Source organism: Gavia stellata, chromosome 18 (genome assembly GCF_030936135.1).
Source record: "Gavia stellata isolate bGavSte3 chromosome 18, bGavSte3.hap2, whole genome shotgun sequence".
NCBI classification, from domain to species: Eukaryota; Metazoa; Chordata; class Aves; order Gaviiformes; family Gaviidae; genus Gavia; species Gavia stellata.
Window position 1 is genome coordinate 8,720,314 of NC_082611.1, and position 19,590 is coordinate 8,739,903.

General features: G+C 38.8%; 1 protein-coding gene across 1 annotated transcript; it reads left to right on the plus strand.

Annotated features, from left to right (window-relative positions):
• Positions 1-203: 203 nt before the first annotated feature.
• USP42 (ubiquitin specific peptidase 42) lies at positions 204-18,893 on the plus strand. Its single transcript, XM_059826700.1, has 17 exons — positions 204-229; positions 3,072-3,309; positions 4,100-4,300; positions 5,545-5,655; positions 5,818-5,920; positions 6,078-6,145; positions 6,308-6,378; positions 6,924-7,006; positions 9,179-9,290; positions 9,691-9,831; positions 10,040-10,140; positions 10,592-10,730; positions 11,422-12,156; positions 12,546-12,634; positions 13,267-14,766; positions 15,252-15,544; positions 18,290-18,893. Exons 2-17 carry the CDS (start codon positions 3,081-3,083, stop codon positions 18,376-18,378), a joined length of 4,065 nt encoding a protein of 1,354 aa, XP_059682683.1. The 5' UTR covers positions 204-229; positions 3,072-3,080; the 3' UTR covers positions 18,379-18,893.
• The last annotated feature ends 697 nt before the right edge of the window (positions 18,894-19,590 follow it).

Here is a 19,590-nt window from a genome sequence, read left to right on the forward strand (position 1 = left end):
GTGTGACCCGGAGGAGCTCGCTTCTCCCCCCCGCCGCCGCCGCCGCCGCCGCCTCCTTTCCTCCCCCCGCCCGCTTGCCCGGCCGGCGCCGGGCCCCGGATGCAAGAGGCCGGCGGAGGGACGTCATTGTTCCCCGACGGGCTGTAACAGTAGGCGGAGCGGGCCGGGCTGAGGCGGGGGCTGCGGCGAGGGGGACCCGGCAGCGCCGAGTCAAGCGGGGCCGAGCCAGGTAATGGGGCTGGGGGGGGGAGTCGGGCCTGGCGGCGGCCTGGCAGAGCCCGGCAGCGCCGCGTGCGCCTTCCTGCCGGGAAATCAATGGGCCGGGGGGGAGGGGCCGGCCCGGGAAAGGGAAGGGAACGCGACCGGCGGGAGCAGCCGGCTCAGCCCAGCCCAGCCCAGCGCGCCGGGGCGCCAGCCAGGCACTCGGCCGCTGCCCTCCTGCCTGGCGGGCAGCCGGAGGGGGTGGGACCCCCGGGCGGGGCGGGGCGCCGTCCCCAGCACGCGGCGGAGGGACCCAGCCCCGCCGCCGCCACCACCCCCTGGGCCGGCGGGACCGGCCCCCTCTCGGCGCGGCGCGGGGTGGCGGTGCCCGGCGCGATGCCTCCGCTCCACGCCCGCCTCCTCCGTTAAGCGCCGGGGTCCCGCCGGCGGCCGCCTGCCGCCTGCCTCTCCCTCCGCCTGCCGCTCCCTTCTCCTCCTCCTCCTCCTCCTCCTCCTGCCGGCGCGGGGACTCAGCATTGCTTCCCCGCGTCCCGGTGCCGGCGGGAGGGCGGCCGGGGTCCCCTTGCCCCGAGTACCCGCGGCGTTCTTCCCCGCCTCGCGCGGCGTTGTTCCGCGCTCGACGTAGGCGGCGGCTCCTCGCGGGGCCTGCCGCCTCCCATTCGGAGGGTCCGGGTTCGATTCGTCTCCCTTTCCCACCCCCCGCCGCGTTGCTATGGGCACAGAGTCGCGCTGGGCGACGCCTAGTGCGGTCCTGCCTCCGGACGGTCTGCAAGGCGCGGGCTCCCTCTCGGGCTCGGAAAGGTGAAGACGGGGCGGGGAGGGCGGGCACTGAGGCTGCACGGCACGCCGCTAGGCCTGCCCCCAGCTGGGCCGGGAGCCGGGGGCCGGCAGCCGCCGGGGCGGGGCGCACGATGGCCCGGCGGGACCGGGGCGGTGCGCGAGTTGGAGGGAGAGGGGCGGAGCGGGGGCTCCCTCAGAGCCCTTCCCCGGCCCCCCCCCCTCGCCTGCGGGTCGGGGTCGGTTTGGTTTTGTGTGTGTTCGGGCTTTTACCGCTGCTGGGCGCGGACATGTTGCGTGCAGGCGTGCTGTGCCTGTCCGCCAAGGCAGCCGTTCCTCGCTCCCTGTCGACGCGTTTTCAGGAACCGAAACCCTTCAGAAAGGCAGAGCAGGGGGCGGCCGAGTTGGTGCTTCACGCTTAGCCCTAGTAATAAAAGGGCGTCGGAGGGTTTAATTTTCAGCAGGGCTGTTAGGACACGTTAGACGACGCCGGGCCGGTTCGGAGCCCGAATGAACAGCTTGCGGCCCGGGGTGAGGAGCCGCGGTGGGCACCGGGGCTGTCCTGGCTGCTGCGGCTGCCGGGCGCCCGCAGCCCGCAAACCCGGCGCCGGCGGCAGGAATGCCTGCGCCGGGAAACTGCCGGGCTGCGCGGGACCGGGGCCGAGAGGACGTGAAGTTACTCCGCGCTTGGCGTACATAATTGGCTTCCAGTTGAAAGGGTAAAGTGATAATTAGTTTCGCGTTTCCTGGCTTGGTGGCTGGGTTATTTTTTAATGAAAGTATAACTAGCGCGGCGTGTGTGTGTTTGGGGTGTTTCTGCCTTTCCTTTTTTTTTTTTTGTTTGTTTTTTTTGCTTACAGTAGCGTTGTAGTGAGGGAGTGTCATCTGTAATTTAGAGATGTAACCGTGCCTGGTCTTCATACCTGTGCTCTACTAGTTTTCCGTTGCTCCTGATTTCTACCTAGGTATTTTTGTGTGTGTGTGTGTGTTGGTTTTTTTACAATCACTGCTGAAAATGTTTGTTTTGTAATGAGGTGAATGCATAATCACTACTCCCTGGTTAAACGCAATTTTGTGAATGGGATCTTGTATAAAATCTTTTTTGAGCTGTGATTTATTGTGTGCAAAGTGGAGACCAAATATAAATATTTAGATCTGAGTCATTACTGATGTGTTTTGTAATGAGACTGCTGAAAAAATCTAAACAACACTGACACAAAACTCCAAATTGGAGGAAAGTAACTGTTTTATCTGTTTTACTTTTCAGTACCATACTGGGAAAAAGTGTATTATGATTTCCGCACAGGGAAATAACACTCAATACACATCACAATGTAAATTTATGTTCAGCAGTGGTGTAGGAACAGAATCTGTACGTATGTTGAACAATGGGAGAGGAAAAGTATCAGTGTTTATAGTTTTTGTACTTCTTTGTTGAAGAGATGTTATGTCCAAATTAAGAATTACATTGACATACTTTGAAAAAGTGGTGGATCTGATTTATTCTTAGTAGTGCTGATATTTGCTGTTGTATAGTGCTTGATATCTGGTGATGTATCACTCAATTGTCAAATTGAAAAATACATAAGTCTTACCTCATTGGTCAATATAACGCTCAAGCTTTTTTGTGATAACATTCTTCTCTTTGCCTTTCACTGCAGTCTTGATTCTGCTTTTTGTCCCACAAATACGTTTTAAATATGTTGTTGAAACACTTTCCCTTTCAATTGGAAAAAGGTATCTGCAATTTGAAGACTGGATCTTATCTGAAAATCACTGAGCCCCAAGAACTTCATAGCTGTAATGGATTAAAAAATCCTGTGAAGCTGTATGAAATGTCACCAGCTCTGCAGAAGTTAAAAGTAATACTGGTGCAGTTTTGATGGAAAATTCTGCTTTGTGTGTTTAGTTTTGGGGTTTGTTTTTGGGTTTTTTTGGTTTTTTTTTTTTTTTACTCGTTCTAATCAGCTATTTAGTTCTTCAAGTTATTTCTTTGACAGGATTTCTCCTTTTCTTTCTGGAATGCTTCTTGACATTCTTTCTGTCAACCAGAACTTTTGCCTCTGTTACAGATATGAACAATGACCATAGTTAACAAGCCAAAATCTTCAAAATCTAAAAAATCATCATCAAGGCGGTCTGACAAATCTAAGAAGCCCCGTACTAAAAAAATGACGTCACGCACCGCCAATTTGGGCCGGGTACCACCTTCAGAAGATCCAAACAAAGTCTCTGTGGACAAAGGACCTGGAGGTGCTATTTATTGTAGATCATCTCAAAAATCTAAGCCTTTTGCCCAAAGAGATCTAGGTAAGTGTGTCTTTTGTCCTCCCCCCCTTTTTCTTAAAAACAAAACAAAAGTAGAAAATGCAGTTCTTATTTGTTGCACTGCTATAAAATGGGACTAAGACGAATAAAGACTTCAGTGGTAGACTTCAATTTTATGAATCCCTTAAGGCAACTGAAGTCACTGGTGTTGCAAAATTTAGTTTTATCTATTTACAGTCTATTTGTAACTTAGTTTTAATCTATTTACAATAAATTATGAGGAGCTTTTTATAATACACAGACTTATCCAGGTCTTTTCTGTTATGAAATGAAAAGTACATTTTACCGTTGTTATTCATGGCTTCCATTATTCACAAGTCTTTGAATGATAACCCTGCTCTGGAAGAGATCTGATATCTATAAGGTTACCTTCTGTGCTAGTTACTTGCTCATTTTTCTGTCTTAGTTCTTATATTAATTACCATATAATTACAAGTGTAAGTTTGTGGTTTAAGTTACAATAAGAGAAAAAATTATAATTGAATTAATAATCAGATTAAAGACTATAGATGGAAAGAAACCTGGAAAAGTTACTAGAATCAGCGTGGTAGTTTGTCTTGCATTAGAAAAATTAAAACCGATGAATAAAATATTGTCCAAAGGAGTGTGTTGACAAGCAAATTCGAGTGGCAATGCTAAAGCTATGTGTCATGTGTTTTCGTGTTTTGGAGTATAGCTGGTTCTTCTGGGTGCTCCTGAAGAATGCTACTTTTTAAATATCATTTTTAAAACAAAAACAATACATCTCTTTTAAAGTACAATTTTCTTGCAGTTGTTAATGATGGAATTGCTCCGCCGCAAAGGATTCTTTTTCCACCTGAGAAAATTTGTATGGATTGGCAACAAACACAAAGTGTTGGAGTTGGACTGCAGAATCTCGGCAACACATGTTTCCTTAATTCTACTCTACAGTGTTTGACCTACACACCTCCTCTCGCCAATTACATGCTTTCTCTTGAACACACCCAGTCATGTGAGTGCTTTCTAGCATTATTATAAATCTGTTGGACACCTCTGAAGGTGACAAAACAACAGAGATTCTGTGAAGAAAACTCTTCATTGTCCTGTTTTATCTGTAGAAGCTGGCTTTGAACATGATCTTGAAGGTCTTTTCCATGATTCTATGATTATATTAACAGGAGGCTCAGAATAGCATATAAAGTGCATATGTTCATTTAATGCACTTTATATTTAATATTTACTTTTATATTTATAACTTTAAAAAAAGATAATTTCTTGCTTCACGTGAATAATGAAGTGCATTGTAAAGTAAGGCATTTGATGAACATTTGGGTTTCCTGCTGGTAGAAAGCTGATAAAATTTAGGATATTGGCATTGTAGATTCTTAATCTTCGCAGCCTCGATGCTGTGATGCACTAATACTATGATAAACTATATGGTCACTGTTGACCCATTAAAAAAAAAAAAACCACTCTAGAAAGCACTACGAGCTAATCTCTTATGAACTGAAATAGAAATTGGTGTGGGACTGTATTCAAACTTAGGCTGATTTTATTCTAAATAAAATTTTGTATTTTTTTTAAACCCTTGAATTTGTGTTCTTGGAATTTGATTTTTATACTTGAATTTATTTAAGCCTAGGAGCCTCTTTTCATATCCATATATGTGTATTTTTATAAAGGCACCTGTACGCTTTCTATTCTGGTATCTTTGTATTGATTCATAGAAATGTAACTGTGTTTTCTTATTGTATATAAAAATTATTTCAGTTAAGAATCCTGTTGAAAAAAGGAGGGCAGAAGCACTAATACATACATTACTTTAATCTTTCCTTTCTCCCAGAGGATTCTTAGCTCTGTGTCATGTAGCTCACCTAACAGCAGTGTGCTGAAAATAACGCATATTCTCTCTTAGTGCTGTATCATCAATGTCAATATTGTTTCCTCATATATTCTGCAGTCTGTGGAGTTCACATACCTGTCAGCCTGCAAAAAAGAATGACATTGCAATAATTACGTAGATTTCTCATCAGAAAACGTGCTTTAGTACAGACTTAATAGACATTTTTATTGTATACGGTTCTGTGTAATAAAATGTCACAAAACTACTGGGATATTGACCCCTTAGGAGAAGAGAATGTAGCATGGAGAGTGGACATTGTACCTATAACTTAAAGATTTTTTTTTTTTTTTAGGTTTTTTTTGTAGCAATGTGTATTTGACTAGACTAGGATGCTTTCTTCTTTCACTCTTCAGGTCATGAAGAAGGCTTCTGTATGATGTGCACGATGGAAACGCACATTAACCAAGTCCTATGTTGCTCTAATAATGCCATCAAACCTACATCTGTTATCAATGGCCTTAAAAGTAAGTAATTTCAGATTGTTTTATTTTTTGACATTTTTTAATTTTTCAAAGAATTATTTGATGCATATAAATGATTTTGTTACTTTAAGAAGAGATATTTTAGAAATACAAGTTTTCTTTCATTTTATATGAGATAAACATAACCACCCTCTTATTTATTAGGAATAGGAAAACATTTCCATTTTGGCAGTCAAGAAGATGCACATGAATTCTTATGCTTCACTGTTGATGCTTTGCAGAAAGCTTGCTTAAATGGAAGCACCAAGTAAGCATAAACAAATTAACTTTTAAATGTTCTCTAGCTGCTCTTCTCTTTTATTTACTATAGTAAATTAAAATCTGTGTCCTTGGTTTTCATAAAAAGAAAACCTGAAGAGTTAATTCTGTGCCTTATCTGAGGTCTGATTATAATTTATTTCCAGACTGGACAGATCTTCTCAAGCCACCACACTTATCTATCAAATATTTGGAGGATATCTAAGATCCCGAGGTACTTTTTAAAACTCATGCTGTCCTTCAAACTTGTCTGTTTCTCTTTGTCTGTCTGTAGTAAAGGACTTTGTAGTTTGACTAAAGTAATATGTATTAATAATTTAAATTTGCACAGTTAGTCTCCTTCACATATTGTTAAGCATTTGTATTTTGATTCCAGTGAAGTGTTTGAACTGCAAAGCAGTTTCGGATACATACGAGCCATTCCTCGATATTACTTTGGATATAAAGGTAAGATGTTTTATGCATACGGGTTGAGATGTGTAAAGGCTTGTAGAGCTTTCTAAAATAAACTCATTTTACTGAGAAACATACACTGTTAAAACAAAAGAGCTTGGTGGTGGATGGGAGTTATTCTGTGGACTTTGTTATTCTGTGGAAGCCATGTAAATGGTCTTCGTGTTTGGATTGGATTTAAGCTGGAAAAATAATAATTATATCTACACAAACAATGACACTGCTATACTTCTTGATTATTCTACTTCAGTATACATCTATTGTTAGACTGATAGGTTTGATTGTTCTTATTATTGATGCCAAAGCATACCACAGATGCTGTCTGTGGTATTGCAAAATTTATTTATTTTGAAGTGAAATAATTTTCAAATGAGGTAAATGCTCAGTGTACTCTGCTTCTGCCTCCTTCTTCACAGTGTTTGCTGGTTCACAGTAGGTCACTTAAGTATGAACTAGTAAGATTCTCTTGTAAGCTACTAGTAAGTGTTTGAAATTTTGCATTTCCAGTGACTTAGTGCTCTGCTTTCTTACTCATCCAGGCAGTTACATCTGTCACCAGAGCTCTAGAACAGTTTGTGAAACCAGAACAACTGGACGGTGAAAACAGCTACAAGTGTAGCAAGTAAGATTATTACTAATTACATCTTAATACAAGATAGGTGTTTAATGTATCGCATGTCTTAAAGTGTAAGTTATCTTTTCACTTTGTTTAGAAACGAGACACAGCTCTCTGTTCTTTCATTTCATTTTGTTTATACAAGTAATACACTGAAATAATTCAAAGCTTGGAAAATAATTTCTGTGTTTCTGTTTGAATATTTGGAAATATATTATAAGAATTGTGGCCATTAGCTCACATTAGACTTTCATTCCTAGTACTGTCTACGCTGGGCCTTGTCAGCCTTCATAAGTGTGAGGCTGCACACTGAAATATTCATATGGCCAGAAGTTAAAAGGCATGTCCGATAAGTAGTGGTGAGCTGAAGCACAGAGCTATGGGCAACGATGTGGGGTGGGAAGCAACATCAGCTTCCTGAAGGTTCTAGTGTTCACTGTGAAACAAAGTGAGATTGGGTCTCAGTGAACGTGAACAGACTCAGTGATAATTAACGTTAGCAACCTCTGCTGGCTCATTGAACAATGTCTTGCACAGTTTTTGAATTGTAAAACCTGTGGACTACTGTTGTCCAAAAGGAGCCACCCTAAACCTAACCTATGCTTAGTGAAAGCATATGGAGTTAAGATGTCCCATATGCTGATCAATATGTAAAATGTTTCTATGTCTGTAAGAGCATTGAACATTTGTATAAGATATTTTGGCAAAACAAGTTGTTATTCAAATATAAACTCCGAAAAGCAAAGACTGCCAGGCTCGGTTCTGTAACATTCCTATCTGATCCTTCTAAATGAAAAATGCAATACCTGCTTTTTGTTGTTGGAAAGCTCTGAGTTAATTAGTATATTTGAATGCAGATGTTGAATAAAGACCATCCAATAGGCTATTACAACAATTTAATCCCAGGTTCATTTTAGTCTCGTGTAATATATGAAGAATCCTCATAGTTTACAGATTATGGCTGAGGAAGAGTAAGATAACTGTAATAAGTACCTCACATCTGAATTGCATGATCCTTCATTAATGTGGGCTGTGATCAGTTTAGTCATGCATAAAACCAGAAGTTTCAGTCTTTTTGTGGGTTTAAAAAGAAGGGTTTAGCATATGTACAGTATCTTTTCCATTGCTGGTAAACTATTCTGTTACTTTTAAGTTTTTCCTAATTGACATTTTCCTTTTCTTTTCTACCATGACTTTTTCTAATAAAGATTACTGCCTCAAAACTTTGTATCTAATTACAAGTTTCATAGAAACTTATACATTTTTTTTTTGCTTATTCTGGTTGGGTCTCTTTTTTTTTTGTTCATAGACATTCTCTATCAGTTTGGAATTCTCTGCCTTGTATTTTGACATCAGAATTTGAAAAAAGACTATTTAATTCTTTCTATTTGTTAACTATCAACAGTATTTTTCTTGATGATGTAAACTGACATGTTGCAGTCTTTCTCTATGCTAGTGGTGGAATTTCACGTCTTACTCTATACTCATACCTTTGAGTGCACAATGCAACAAACTTATAATTAACAATTTTGTTTCAAAGGACTGCAGATGGTTTCAGTGTCTTTCCAGGCAACCTCAGTACATGAAGGCTTACTACTGTCCAATGACTCCCTCCTGCAGAATGACTATTTCCTTCCATTGAATTTTTTACATTGATATATGATCCGTTTTGGAAATTATTTCCAGTTTCTAGTCCTGAGGACTGAGACTCTTTTATTCCACTTTTAATATTTGCATTCCAGCAGAAAGCTGAAAGAATGTGTCCAGGACATGTGTTCAAAATAGCCACTTTGGTATAACAAGAAATGGTACCTTGCCTTACATTCTGGTGATGTGCTCTAGTGAGATATTCTTGGTCCTGCTTTACACCGAGTTGTTGGGAAGCCTTACCTTTTTGGCATAACAAAGATACATGTTCAGACATTTGTTTGGCTATCAAAAGATAATGTTCTAAATCCTTTATTCTTTGTTCTGTAGAGCTGTCCTCTTATATCCTGCTATCTTCTTTCTATTAACAAACCTGAATTGCAGTGTATGGATTTATGAAAAGAAAAAACATATTATACAAGTAAATATCATTCAAATAGCCTAAGCATGTGTGAGAGATGAAAACTTGTTTGACTTTGGGGGGGGGGGAAAGAATATGCTGTTAAACATTTGTCTGTGCTTGTTTTTAAGGTGTAAAAAGATGGTTCCTGCATCAAAGAGGTACACGATACATCGTTCTTCCAATGTTCTCACAATATCACTAAAAAGATTTGCAAATTTTACAGGTGGAAAGATCAACAAGGTATATTTACAGCTGTAATACAACTTTATCTTCTTGAAATGGGAGATTTCCCAAAGATGAATACTAGTTTAAAAGTTGTTAACATTTGCAGGCAATAACTGTAGACTAATAACTATAGTCTAAGAAAAGTCAATATAACAACTATGGTTTCTTTCTTTTTTAATAATTATAAAGTTCCTGTGTGACCATAAGAATATACCTTACTCGTAAAAAGCTAATTCTGTAGAAAACTGTTCTCTGCAACTTAAATTATTAAATGTTGTTTATGAGAATAGGTATTTTTAAATTACTCAGAAAATATAGTCATATAATCCTAGCCTGTGTTTTTAGAAGTATTTTTCTCAGGCTATTCCATGAAGTATTTCAGGATAATTTTTGAATCTTCTTGGTCTGTGTTTAGGATGTAAAATATCCTGAATATTTGGATCTTCGAGCATATATGTCCCAATCAATTGGAGAACCACTCATCTATGCTTTATATGCAGTTCTTGTACATAGCGGTTTCAACTGTAACGCAGGACACTATCTCTGCTTCATAAAGGTAGATAACAGCTTCATTTCTAACAGGGTAAAATCTGTGCTGACAAAGAAATTAAAATGTTACTGGTAACCACTGTTTTTAGGGAAAGAGGTTGCATTATATGGTTTGTTTTATTTGTTTTGGTATGTTTTGTTCTGTAGTGTTCTATCTGTGATCTCATTTGGAAAACATGCAATTCATCCAAAGATATCATTGTCTTTATTTGCAGGCCGGTAACGGACTTTGGTATCGAATGAATGATGCCTCAGTAGACCTTTCTGATATCAAAACAGTTCTCAATCAGCAAGCTTATGTACTTTTTTATATCAGGTAATAACAAATACTAAACGTGCTCAGAATATATTTACTTTCCTGTTATTGATATTTTTCTTCTTTTCAAGTGTTTTTCTTTCTGTCCTAGGAAAAGATTACTATTTGTGTAATTCAGTTCTGTCCTAACCTGAAATTCCCCATGTCATTTCCCATGGCTTTAAACTGCTGCAGTTGTGTACATTGCTATATATCTGCTCTCTGTAGTTGGCTAATTTAGAAAAGAGGGAAAATTAAGGCCATAGATGGTATAAGAATGAGTTACTGCTCTGAAGAGGATAGTCATTGTAGGAAGACCGTTACCTAATTTTCAGTTTGTTGTCTTGGTTAAGTCTTCCATATATGTCTTCTGTGTCATATAAACTGTTTCTATAAAATTATAGGGTTGGGTTTAATCAAAGAATAAGCTGAAAGAAAAACTCTAAACTAAGATCACTGCTCTTTTCTGAAGGCGCTATGATTTGACACTTGGAGAACGTGCTTTTTACTTACCAGCACCGTCTTATCCCCGTTCATTCCTTGGTCAGCGGGGGACTAATAGTAAGCAGGCTGGATTTATGGGACCACGACTTCCTCCTCATATGATTAAGGTAATTTGAGGGGGGCAGATAATGGCACCAAATTGATAGTGGGTTTTGGGTTTAGTGTGGCAGTTTTTTGTTGTTTTTTAGCATCTGAGTTTTATTTTTCCTCCCACACTGCAGCTTTCTTCACAGCCCTCATGCTACAGCCAGAATTACTCAAACCGTGGCTAATCCTAAATCGTGCAGCCATGCTACTTCATGACTTTATACTTCCAACTCAGCTTTCTAAAGCACTGAGAACTACTCTCTTGAGACAATTTAAGTAGTCTATTAATGCTTAAATCATTTTAAAAAAAAAAAAAAAGTCAATAATTTTTTCCCCCCGCTATCAGTGTCACTTCAGCTGAGATAGTGAAAACATATTGTCTTGTTCCTGAGTACCAGAACAATTATTCCAGTGTTTTCAGGGAATGTTTAAAGTGGAAAATAAATATATTTGGGAATAGCTTTAGTCAATGTTAAGTTGTTTGGGTGGGTTTCAGAAATGATTCTCGTTTGATACCAATATGCAGTAAACCAAAAGCAGGAATTAAACACACTTGTTGGACTTACTTTTATATTTGAAAGGGGGTGTTTTTTCTTCTTAGGTGTTGAGGCAATTTGTAGAAATATTTAGTAGGAGAATTTCATGTTTTAAAACTTTAAATGCTGTGTGTTTGCACCTACCCATCTTGCAATCTCTTCTTTTTAAATACAGAATTCAAGTCATCTAAATGGAAATGGACCCCTAAAAGAGGACTCAAATACCGTTGGTGTCACTGTAAAAAGGCCGTCTTCAGCTCCGCCAACAGCTTGTGTTCAAAACTGGGCAATTACCAGGCCTTCAATTACTGATCCATCAAAAAACCAGAAGATCACTATCAGTATTCATCAAAAATTGCCTGCGCGTCAGACTGTGTCGCAACCTGACTGTCTTAGCAGTGCTGTGGAGGATGAGGATCTAAGCAAGCCCGTTCCTTCATCCACAATTACAAATTCTTCTGCAGCAGAGTCTACCTCAAATGCATCTACAATGTCAGTTGCTACTAATGTTTCCAAACAGGAAGTTCCTGATGAAATTTTTGTTGAGCCAGCAGTGAATGGAAATCCTAAACTCAGCTATGATAATGCAGTCCCTTACGGTGCAGAATCTTCAGGAAAATCTGAGGAGTCGAAGGGCTTGTTTAAAAGGAATTGCAACATAATATCTTCTAATGGAATTTTGATTGGAAAGGTGGTCCGTTCGTTGCAGAATTCCCATTCTTCCTGTCAGAATGCTGAAGAAGAAAGATCCCAGCATGAGCTGCCAAAAAATGATTCACTAAATGGTGCTATTAGTTTAGATAACGAATCTAAAGAAAATGGACCGAAACTTGATGATTCCACTTGCCAAGTCCAACCTGTTAAAGCTTCTGAGATTTTCTTTTCTAAAACAAATGGACTGCTTGAAACAGTGAGTTATGTTTGTTCCATCTAGAATTTCTCACCTAGGATGTATTCGGTGTTCAGGAGCATTATAATGTTCCTAATTCATGTGAAATACCAAGAAAACACACAGCACAAATTTCATCATAACACTTTGTGCTGTTATCCCATTAGAATTAGCAGAGCTGAGCCGACATACGAGAACATGTCAACTTAAGAGAAGTTCAGCTGACGTAGTACTTCATGAGTTTCATAAATCTATTTAGGGAGGGATGAGCGGGGTGATGTGTAAAATGGGCATAGCGCATGTAACTCAAAGTGATCTTGTGTAACATCTGATGTAGAATTCTGCAAACGGTAGTTTTCTACTGAAGATAGTATTTTTTGTGTCTGTTAACTTCTGTGTTTTAATTGTAGATGCCTATAGCTTTGTCACCAGTTCCTCAAGAAATAATCTTAGAATCTCTCACATACAGCCAGTTGAACAGCTCATCAGAGGAAGTAAGGTAAAATGAGTACACTCTGGTTAAAACAAGATTTCATACAAGTTTATCATTGTTTTACCTGTCTACTAATACTATTTAATAGAAAGATTTAAATCAGTACAGAGAATTCCACACTGTACATCTAGTGTTGCAAACATCAGCACTGAACATATTATTCTGATATTAAATACAGGTGGATGCCTCTTGGAAAATTTTCATTTCTTCATAGAATGTTTTCCCATTTTTTTCCATTGTCTAATACTTTTCTATTCCTCTTTCCCTTTTTTTCCATCCTCGGATGTGTGAATGTAAATTCCCACCATCTGTTCTCCCATTTGGGAGAGAGAGGAAAAACTTTTTTCTCTTTGGGGGAGAGCAAATATAGTGGTTTTGGCTATTGATGTGATTCAGAGCAGCAAGTGGAGGGAGACACGTGTTGGGTGTGGTTTTTTTAATGCAATATTTGCAGAATCAAGAGAAAAAAAATGCTTTCTCTGGGAGCTGAGGAAGGTGTAAGAATAAGTTTGTAAAGGGAATGTCTTTCAGAGTTTTCCAGTAGCCACCAATTTTTTTTACCTAAGGGGCTTTTACTCCTAATATTCATCTTTTAAATGGAATTTTTCAAGTGAAAAACATGTTTTTATTTTGTGCAGTGTCCCTGGACCTCAGAAATCTTCTGAGAACAATGCTCTTATGGAAACTGTAGTGATGGAAGCACTGTTAGCCTATGAAGAATCCAAGAAGGTTTCTTCCAACTTCAGCTGTGAGGCTGAGAATCTTTTTACTCAATCAGATTCTGAAACCATTTCTACCAAAGAAGTTGCTGAAAATATTGTAACAAAAGCTGATAATGCGCATCCCAATATCAACGGTCAGCACAAGGTCAGGAAAAAATCCTTGGACACTGAAGATGAATTCCTTGGGCAGTGTGAGTCTGAAGACAGTAAAGACAAAGACAAACCGAGAAGATCAAAAGAACCTGAACTCACTTCAAAAGAAAATCCTTTGTACGTCAAAGGGTCTCCTGAGAGCGAAGAGAAAGCAGGGCAAACTTCCTCTATGAAGTGTGACATTGAATGTAGTTCTAAAAAACTTGCATCTCTAGATATTACAGGTAAATGCCAAGATACAAAGGACGTTTCTAATAACTATGTAGAAGTACCACCTGTTAATGACTCTTCTATTATGAAGCTGGATAAAGTTTTGGAGAGTCAATTTTCTAGAGAAAACGAGGGACTGAGTAATAAAAGAGGTGAAGAAGATAAACGTAGGAAAAAAAATAAGAAAAAAATATACGACTCTAAAAAAACTGACAAAGAGCACTACCGCAAGAAGGGAGGACACTCAGAAGCTGAAGAGAGGGAGAAGGAGAAGGAAACCAGAAGCAAAACAGATGATGATTCCTACAAGAGGAGGTACTCTCGCAGTGTGGAAACAAATAAGCAAAATCGACATAAGCAGGAATATTGCAATGAAAGCAAGTACAGATCTTCCCATAATGAAAAAAACAGTCCAAATAATGGCAAAAGCTCAGGAAAATATTCTCGTTACAGATCCCGAAGCAGAGAAAGAACAGAACAAGACAGGAATAGGTATTATCATTCCAAAGGAGAGAGAACTTGGAGCAGAGAAAGATACTATCAAGATGAACCACGGAGATGGGAAAAATGCAGATACTACAATGATTATTATTCCTCTCATGGAACAAGAGATGGTAGAGAGAGAAAGCCCTCTCATTGTGATAAAGACTTTGACAAATCGAGTCAAGCTTACAACAACAGGTCACATAAGGATTATCATTGCAAAAGCAGATGGTCTCACAACACACTCTCTAGAGAGGAAGATGTACATCACTTTAGCAGCCACAGAGCAGACTTACATCATTGTTCAGTACCTCAGCAGCAATCTGAAAAATATTCTCGTGAAAAGCATGCACTTCCACCTGTGTCAGCTCATTCACATTTTGAAGACTCTTCCCGGGAAAATGAAAAAGAAAAACTAAGAAATGGCAAAAGAAAACACACATACGCAGAAGGAAGTGGAAGCGAAACAGAAAAGAAATGCCGAAAGATAGGTGACCAAAGAATGAAAAAATACAAGAAGGTCAAGAAGAAAAAGAAGTCCAAAGATAAACATCGAGAGAAGGATTACAAGTAAGCAAGGATTCCAGCATAATCAGCAATTTTTTCCTAATTCTTTTCTGAGTGTTTCTCATGTCTGCCGTTTTTTCATTGTTTCTAAGTTATTTATGTAGCAAAATCTGGCTGGGGATCATGTCACTAGGTTGGTAAAGTGAAGATAGGAAAGATATTGCTGAATTGTGTTAGAACACTAGATCTGGACCAGATCTAGTTAGAATCACATCTGCACATCATTCTTGATTAGGTTATAACAGGTTTTTTTTTTAATTCCACATATTCAACAACTAGCCACTGTTAATGATTTGTGTGCAAACCAGGACCTATTGTCCTTCAATCTAAGGGCTTAAGTTTGCTGCATCTAAAGTTAGATGTACAGAAATTACCACAAAATAGCTGACACACTGCAAGTCATCACCTGTGGTAAAATAAATAGTGTTTCATATATGCATCAAGTGCCACATCTGTTTTTCTATTTTTAACTTGCATGTTTCCTTCAGACTTCATGAGTTGGATTTCTGTGTGTTCCACTTTGACAATGACAATCGCAAACGTAAGAAAAAGAAGAAAAAGAAGAAACACATCAGGAAACTGAAAGGCTTCTTGGAATATTTAGATGCTCGTTTCCAGAAGAAAACAGGGGAGGAGAAGGAAGAATCCTATCCTCCAGGCGACTATTTATGTGAGCAATACAGAAACCAGGGCAGTAAACAACCCTACAAGGAAGGGAAGCCTTCCGGTGCAGGTGAAAGCAAGAAATGCAGCTCCATCATATCCAATGAGTATGTTAAAGGTAAGGGGCCACAGGATGTTTGCAGGTCTCCTTTTTTTTCCACATAGATGGTATTATTTAAAACAATCTTTAAATGCTTGTGTGATGAAATAATCTGCTTTATAGCATGGCTTCCAAACAGTCTGCATTAATATAAAAAAAGTTGATAGGCTTTTTTTTTTCCCATTTTTAAATGACTGCTAGGAAAGGAAGGCTGAAATAAAACTGCGAAGGGGTTGAAGGGCAAGTAATTTTAATTTGATCTGATAGTTAAGTGGCAAACAAGTGGGAGAGATGCAAGATCCCTTATTAAATTCCGTCCAACTAACTAGGAAAAAAAAACCCTTGGGCAGCTCTATCTTGAAATCTAGTAGGCAGACAGGAGGTTTGGTAGTCAAGATGGAAGATGATGACATGAGACTTCCAGGCTAGTAATATTGTAGTGAAACACTATCTTCCTAAAAAAGACTGCCAGAGTGATCAATTTAAATAAAATGCTATGTTAAGCTATTTCATAACATAGAAACAGTCCTGACTACTTATTCAGAGTAACATAAGTTGGTGATAATACTGAAATACTGTTGTTTCAGATGTAGATCTGCCTTTTCCTAAGCACACTGAATTCACAGCTGTTAACCCTCCAGAGAATGCTTAGCAATGTAACACCTGAAAAGTATGTTAAATTTCTGCTATTTTTTTATTTACTTGTGTGTTTTTTTCTGTTAGTGTAGGCTTAAAAATACAGAGGAGTGGGCTGATGAAACAGCTCTTTCCCAATTTTTAATATTAAAAAAAGTCAATTTGGTGCTTCTTACGAAAAACTAAATACAAACTTGAGTGCCTGACTGAATTTACACTGAATGCTCTGCCGTTGCTTGTCATACGCCTGACTTGGGCTCCCAGTAGATAATACCATTTAAATTAATTAGCTCTAGAATTATGCAGTGAAGAAGACTGCACACTGCAACAAATTCAACATCTAAAATCAAATTTGACAACATTTCCCATTAAATTTTTCTGAACATAAGTGTATATAGTAAAAATAAAACGTTCTCAGATGGCCATTATCTGACATGAAGCCAGTCCCAGTCACTCAGATATTTTAACAAACAAACAACTCCTCCAACTATCTATTTTACTCTTACAGATAACTGAAGTAATCCCTGAAGAAGACAGTTCACTGTCCAAAAGCAAGTTTTATTTTTAAATTTTCTACATTTTATACCTAGCCACAATTTAAGAATTGAGTTAATAGTCAGTGACAATCCTGTTCATTAATAACCCAGTGTTGAAAATGTCATTCTGGCATAGAAAAACAGAAGAATTCATCTTTCTGCATTACAGCTGAATGCATTTCACAACTTGGAGAAGTTTAATCTTGGAAGATACTTTAATTTTCAAAAATTCCTTGAGGTTTCCACATTGAGGTAAATTGCCACAGTCAGTAAATTCTTGCACTGAAAAGTTTGCTTAAGGCAAAGAGGAAGTGCATTTATGGAAAAACAATGATTGTATTTTAGGACATAGACAACAAAGTTTTATTCTGAAAATACAGTATGGAGGGAAAGCTGATTGTTCACACACATTTTTCTTGCAAAATTTAATATGATACTTATCTCTTCAACAAGGAAAATTTAAGAAGGAGGACTGAATTGAGGTCTGTCAAATACTATTGTTGTAAAAATAGGCTTTTTTATGATACTAATGTCAAAATAATCCTTATTGCACTAAAAGTGTCTCTGTTCTAGCTGATAAATCAGGAACCAAACAGAACAAAATGCATCTGCTCCAAATACTCATTTGGCTTTCATGAATTCTCTGGCCAGCAGATGGCAAACTTGTTTTTTTCTAATCCAGTCAAAAGTGTAGTAAGAAAGTAAATGTCTTGCATCTCATTACACAAGTCAGGGGCATGAAGATTCCTGGGCTACTTAGGCGAAAGAGATGTTCATTGGTAAGTGTGATGACAGTACCCCACTTTAATATACTGCTTGCAACACAAGTGGGATATGAGGGCTGTGAAAAGCAATTTTTTTAAGTCTTCAGAATTTTAGTATTTCATCAAGTCCATGGATTTTAATTAGCTTCATCTTGTGGAAGGTCAATCTTTTTTAAAAAAATGTCTCAAGTAGGATTTTCTGAATGATGGAATCTTATCTCAAAAGAGGCCCCTTCAGTAGTGTGTTTTTAGAGAGTACTGAACCTCTCAAACAAGCTAGGGACAGACTAGGAACAACCGAGAAGGAATTGTTAGGTTGTGCCTTTTTACCAGGACTTGTGTTACTTTGAATAAATTAATAAGGATGAAAATAGCTAGTGATAACTTGTGATTTAAGAAAAATCCAGATAGGATGGGAGAAGGAGCAGCTTTAAAGCAGTTAATTTCCTACATTCCTACGTTCTCTCCAGCAAGTTTCCGAAGGCTTCTGGTTTTGTGGCTAAGATTTGGTTAGCTTGAACACAACATTGTTAGTAAAACAAGGATGCGGTCTAGGCAAAACTTCAAGTAAATTTAATTTGCCCAAGGTCTACCATTTGCTATTAAAGCAAGTAGCTTTGCCCCAATACTCTCTACAGTTCACCAATCTTAGCATAGAACTGAAGCGTGAGGAAGCCACCTTCGCAAGTCAGTTGGATCCTGTAGTCACAGGGCAGATGGAGCTGTGTGCAGGTTTGAGACTTCTCTGTCAGAAGTCAATCCCCTGAGACACAATTTTATGTTGAATGTCACGACAGGGAATGACACTGGTTCCTTTTGTCTTTCAGGTGTGGAGCTTACTGATGGAAGCATTCAAACAAAACCTACCATCAGCCAAGAACATTTTTATCATCAAACCCAACAATACCAATATTGACCATCGAAACATAAAATTTATTATTAAAACAATTACCATAAAGACAAAATCGAGTCATAAGTGGTGCTTAACATTTCTGTACAGACTTTTACCATGAAAGAACTTTTTTTTAGTTTTTAACTTGAGACTTTCTTTTTTAAAATATACTTCTAATCCAAAAGGGTGGAAACTTTTTACAACTGCTGAACATTGTAAATTACCACATAAATGTCTCACTGATGTGAGATAATGCCCTGGAATAGACCATCTCAAATGCTGCTTAATTACAGACTCAGGTTGACTTTATGTTATTCATGTAATGTTACTCCAAGTTAGACATCTGGTGCAAGAGAGACCAGGCATTATAAAAATTGCAACTGACAGTCTGTATATTTAATTTAAAGACTTATTTAAAATTTCACAGGCTCTCAAATAACTAGAGTTTGGCAAGAGCTGCATCTTTTTTCTGTGATGTCTGACACTAGAAACTAATTTACTTCACATTTGAGTTATATTCAAGATCTGAAGAAAATCTTCTGGCTTTCAACATTGTGAAACAACGAATATGCAGTTCTGAATGTATCTCTCAAGATTATTTGTATACTCTTCCATATGTTTTTATTACATTTTCTTAATATACTGTCACTTGTCTTAAGTCTCAGTTGTCTGTTTTGTCTCTCTAAAGTGTCTAGTTACAGACAAATTCATACTGTGATTTTTATTTTTATTATTAAATGCTATCAAACTGTGATGCACTTACTATTCACTGGTCCTGCATCAGGAGATGAGTGGGGAACCTGTATTAAATACAGTTCATCTGAATAATCTGTCTGGTTTATACAAGCTGTGTTGTTCAGAGATGTCTAAAGTTTGATCTTTGTTTTTTTAAAGATAAAAAGCACTTGCCCCACTGTAAAAATATAGCATGTAAAATTTATATAGTATATAAATACAGCAAAGTTAAAATGGATTTTTACTTGAGTTTTACTTATTTAACATGCAATATGTCATGTGAATTGACAGCTTTCAGAGTGTGTTTGCTACTCAAGAAATCAGATCTTCCTTTCAGTAGTAGGTGAGAAGATGCTGTTGGTGTGACCCAGAGAAGATAAGTAACTTGGGACTTCAGCTGCCTAGACAAGAATGCAGAAGGCTTTCTCCTTTGAAGTTAACACCTTCCAAAAGCAGGCAACAGGTTTGAAGCTCAGCAGTAGCTTTTTACTGTGTGTGATG

Bases quoted from the DNA above. Each gene is read 5' to 3' on its own strand.
- USP42 (XM_059826700.1), top strand. From the start codon at position 3,081: ATGACCATAGTTAACAAGCCAAAATCTTCAAAATCTAAAAAATCATCA. The intron at 4,301-5,544 runs GTGAGTGCTTTC...TTCACTCTTCAG, and splicing joins TCTTGAACACACCCAGTCAT to GTCATGAAGAAGGCTTCTGT. The intron at 15,545-18,289 runs GTAAGGGGCCAC...TTTGTCTTTCAG, and splicing joins ATCCAATGAGTATGTTAAAG to GTGTGGAGCTTACTGATGGA.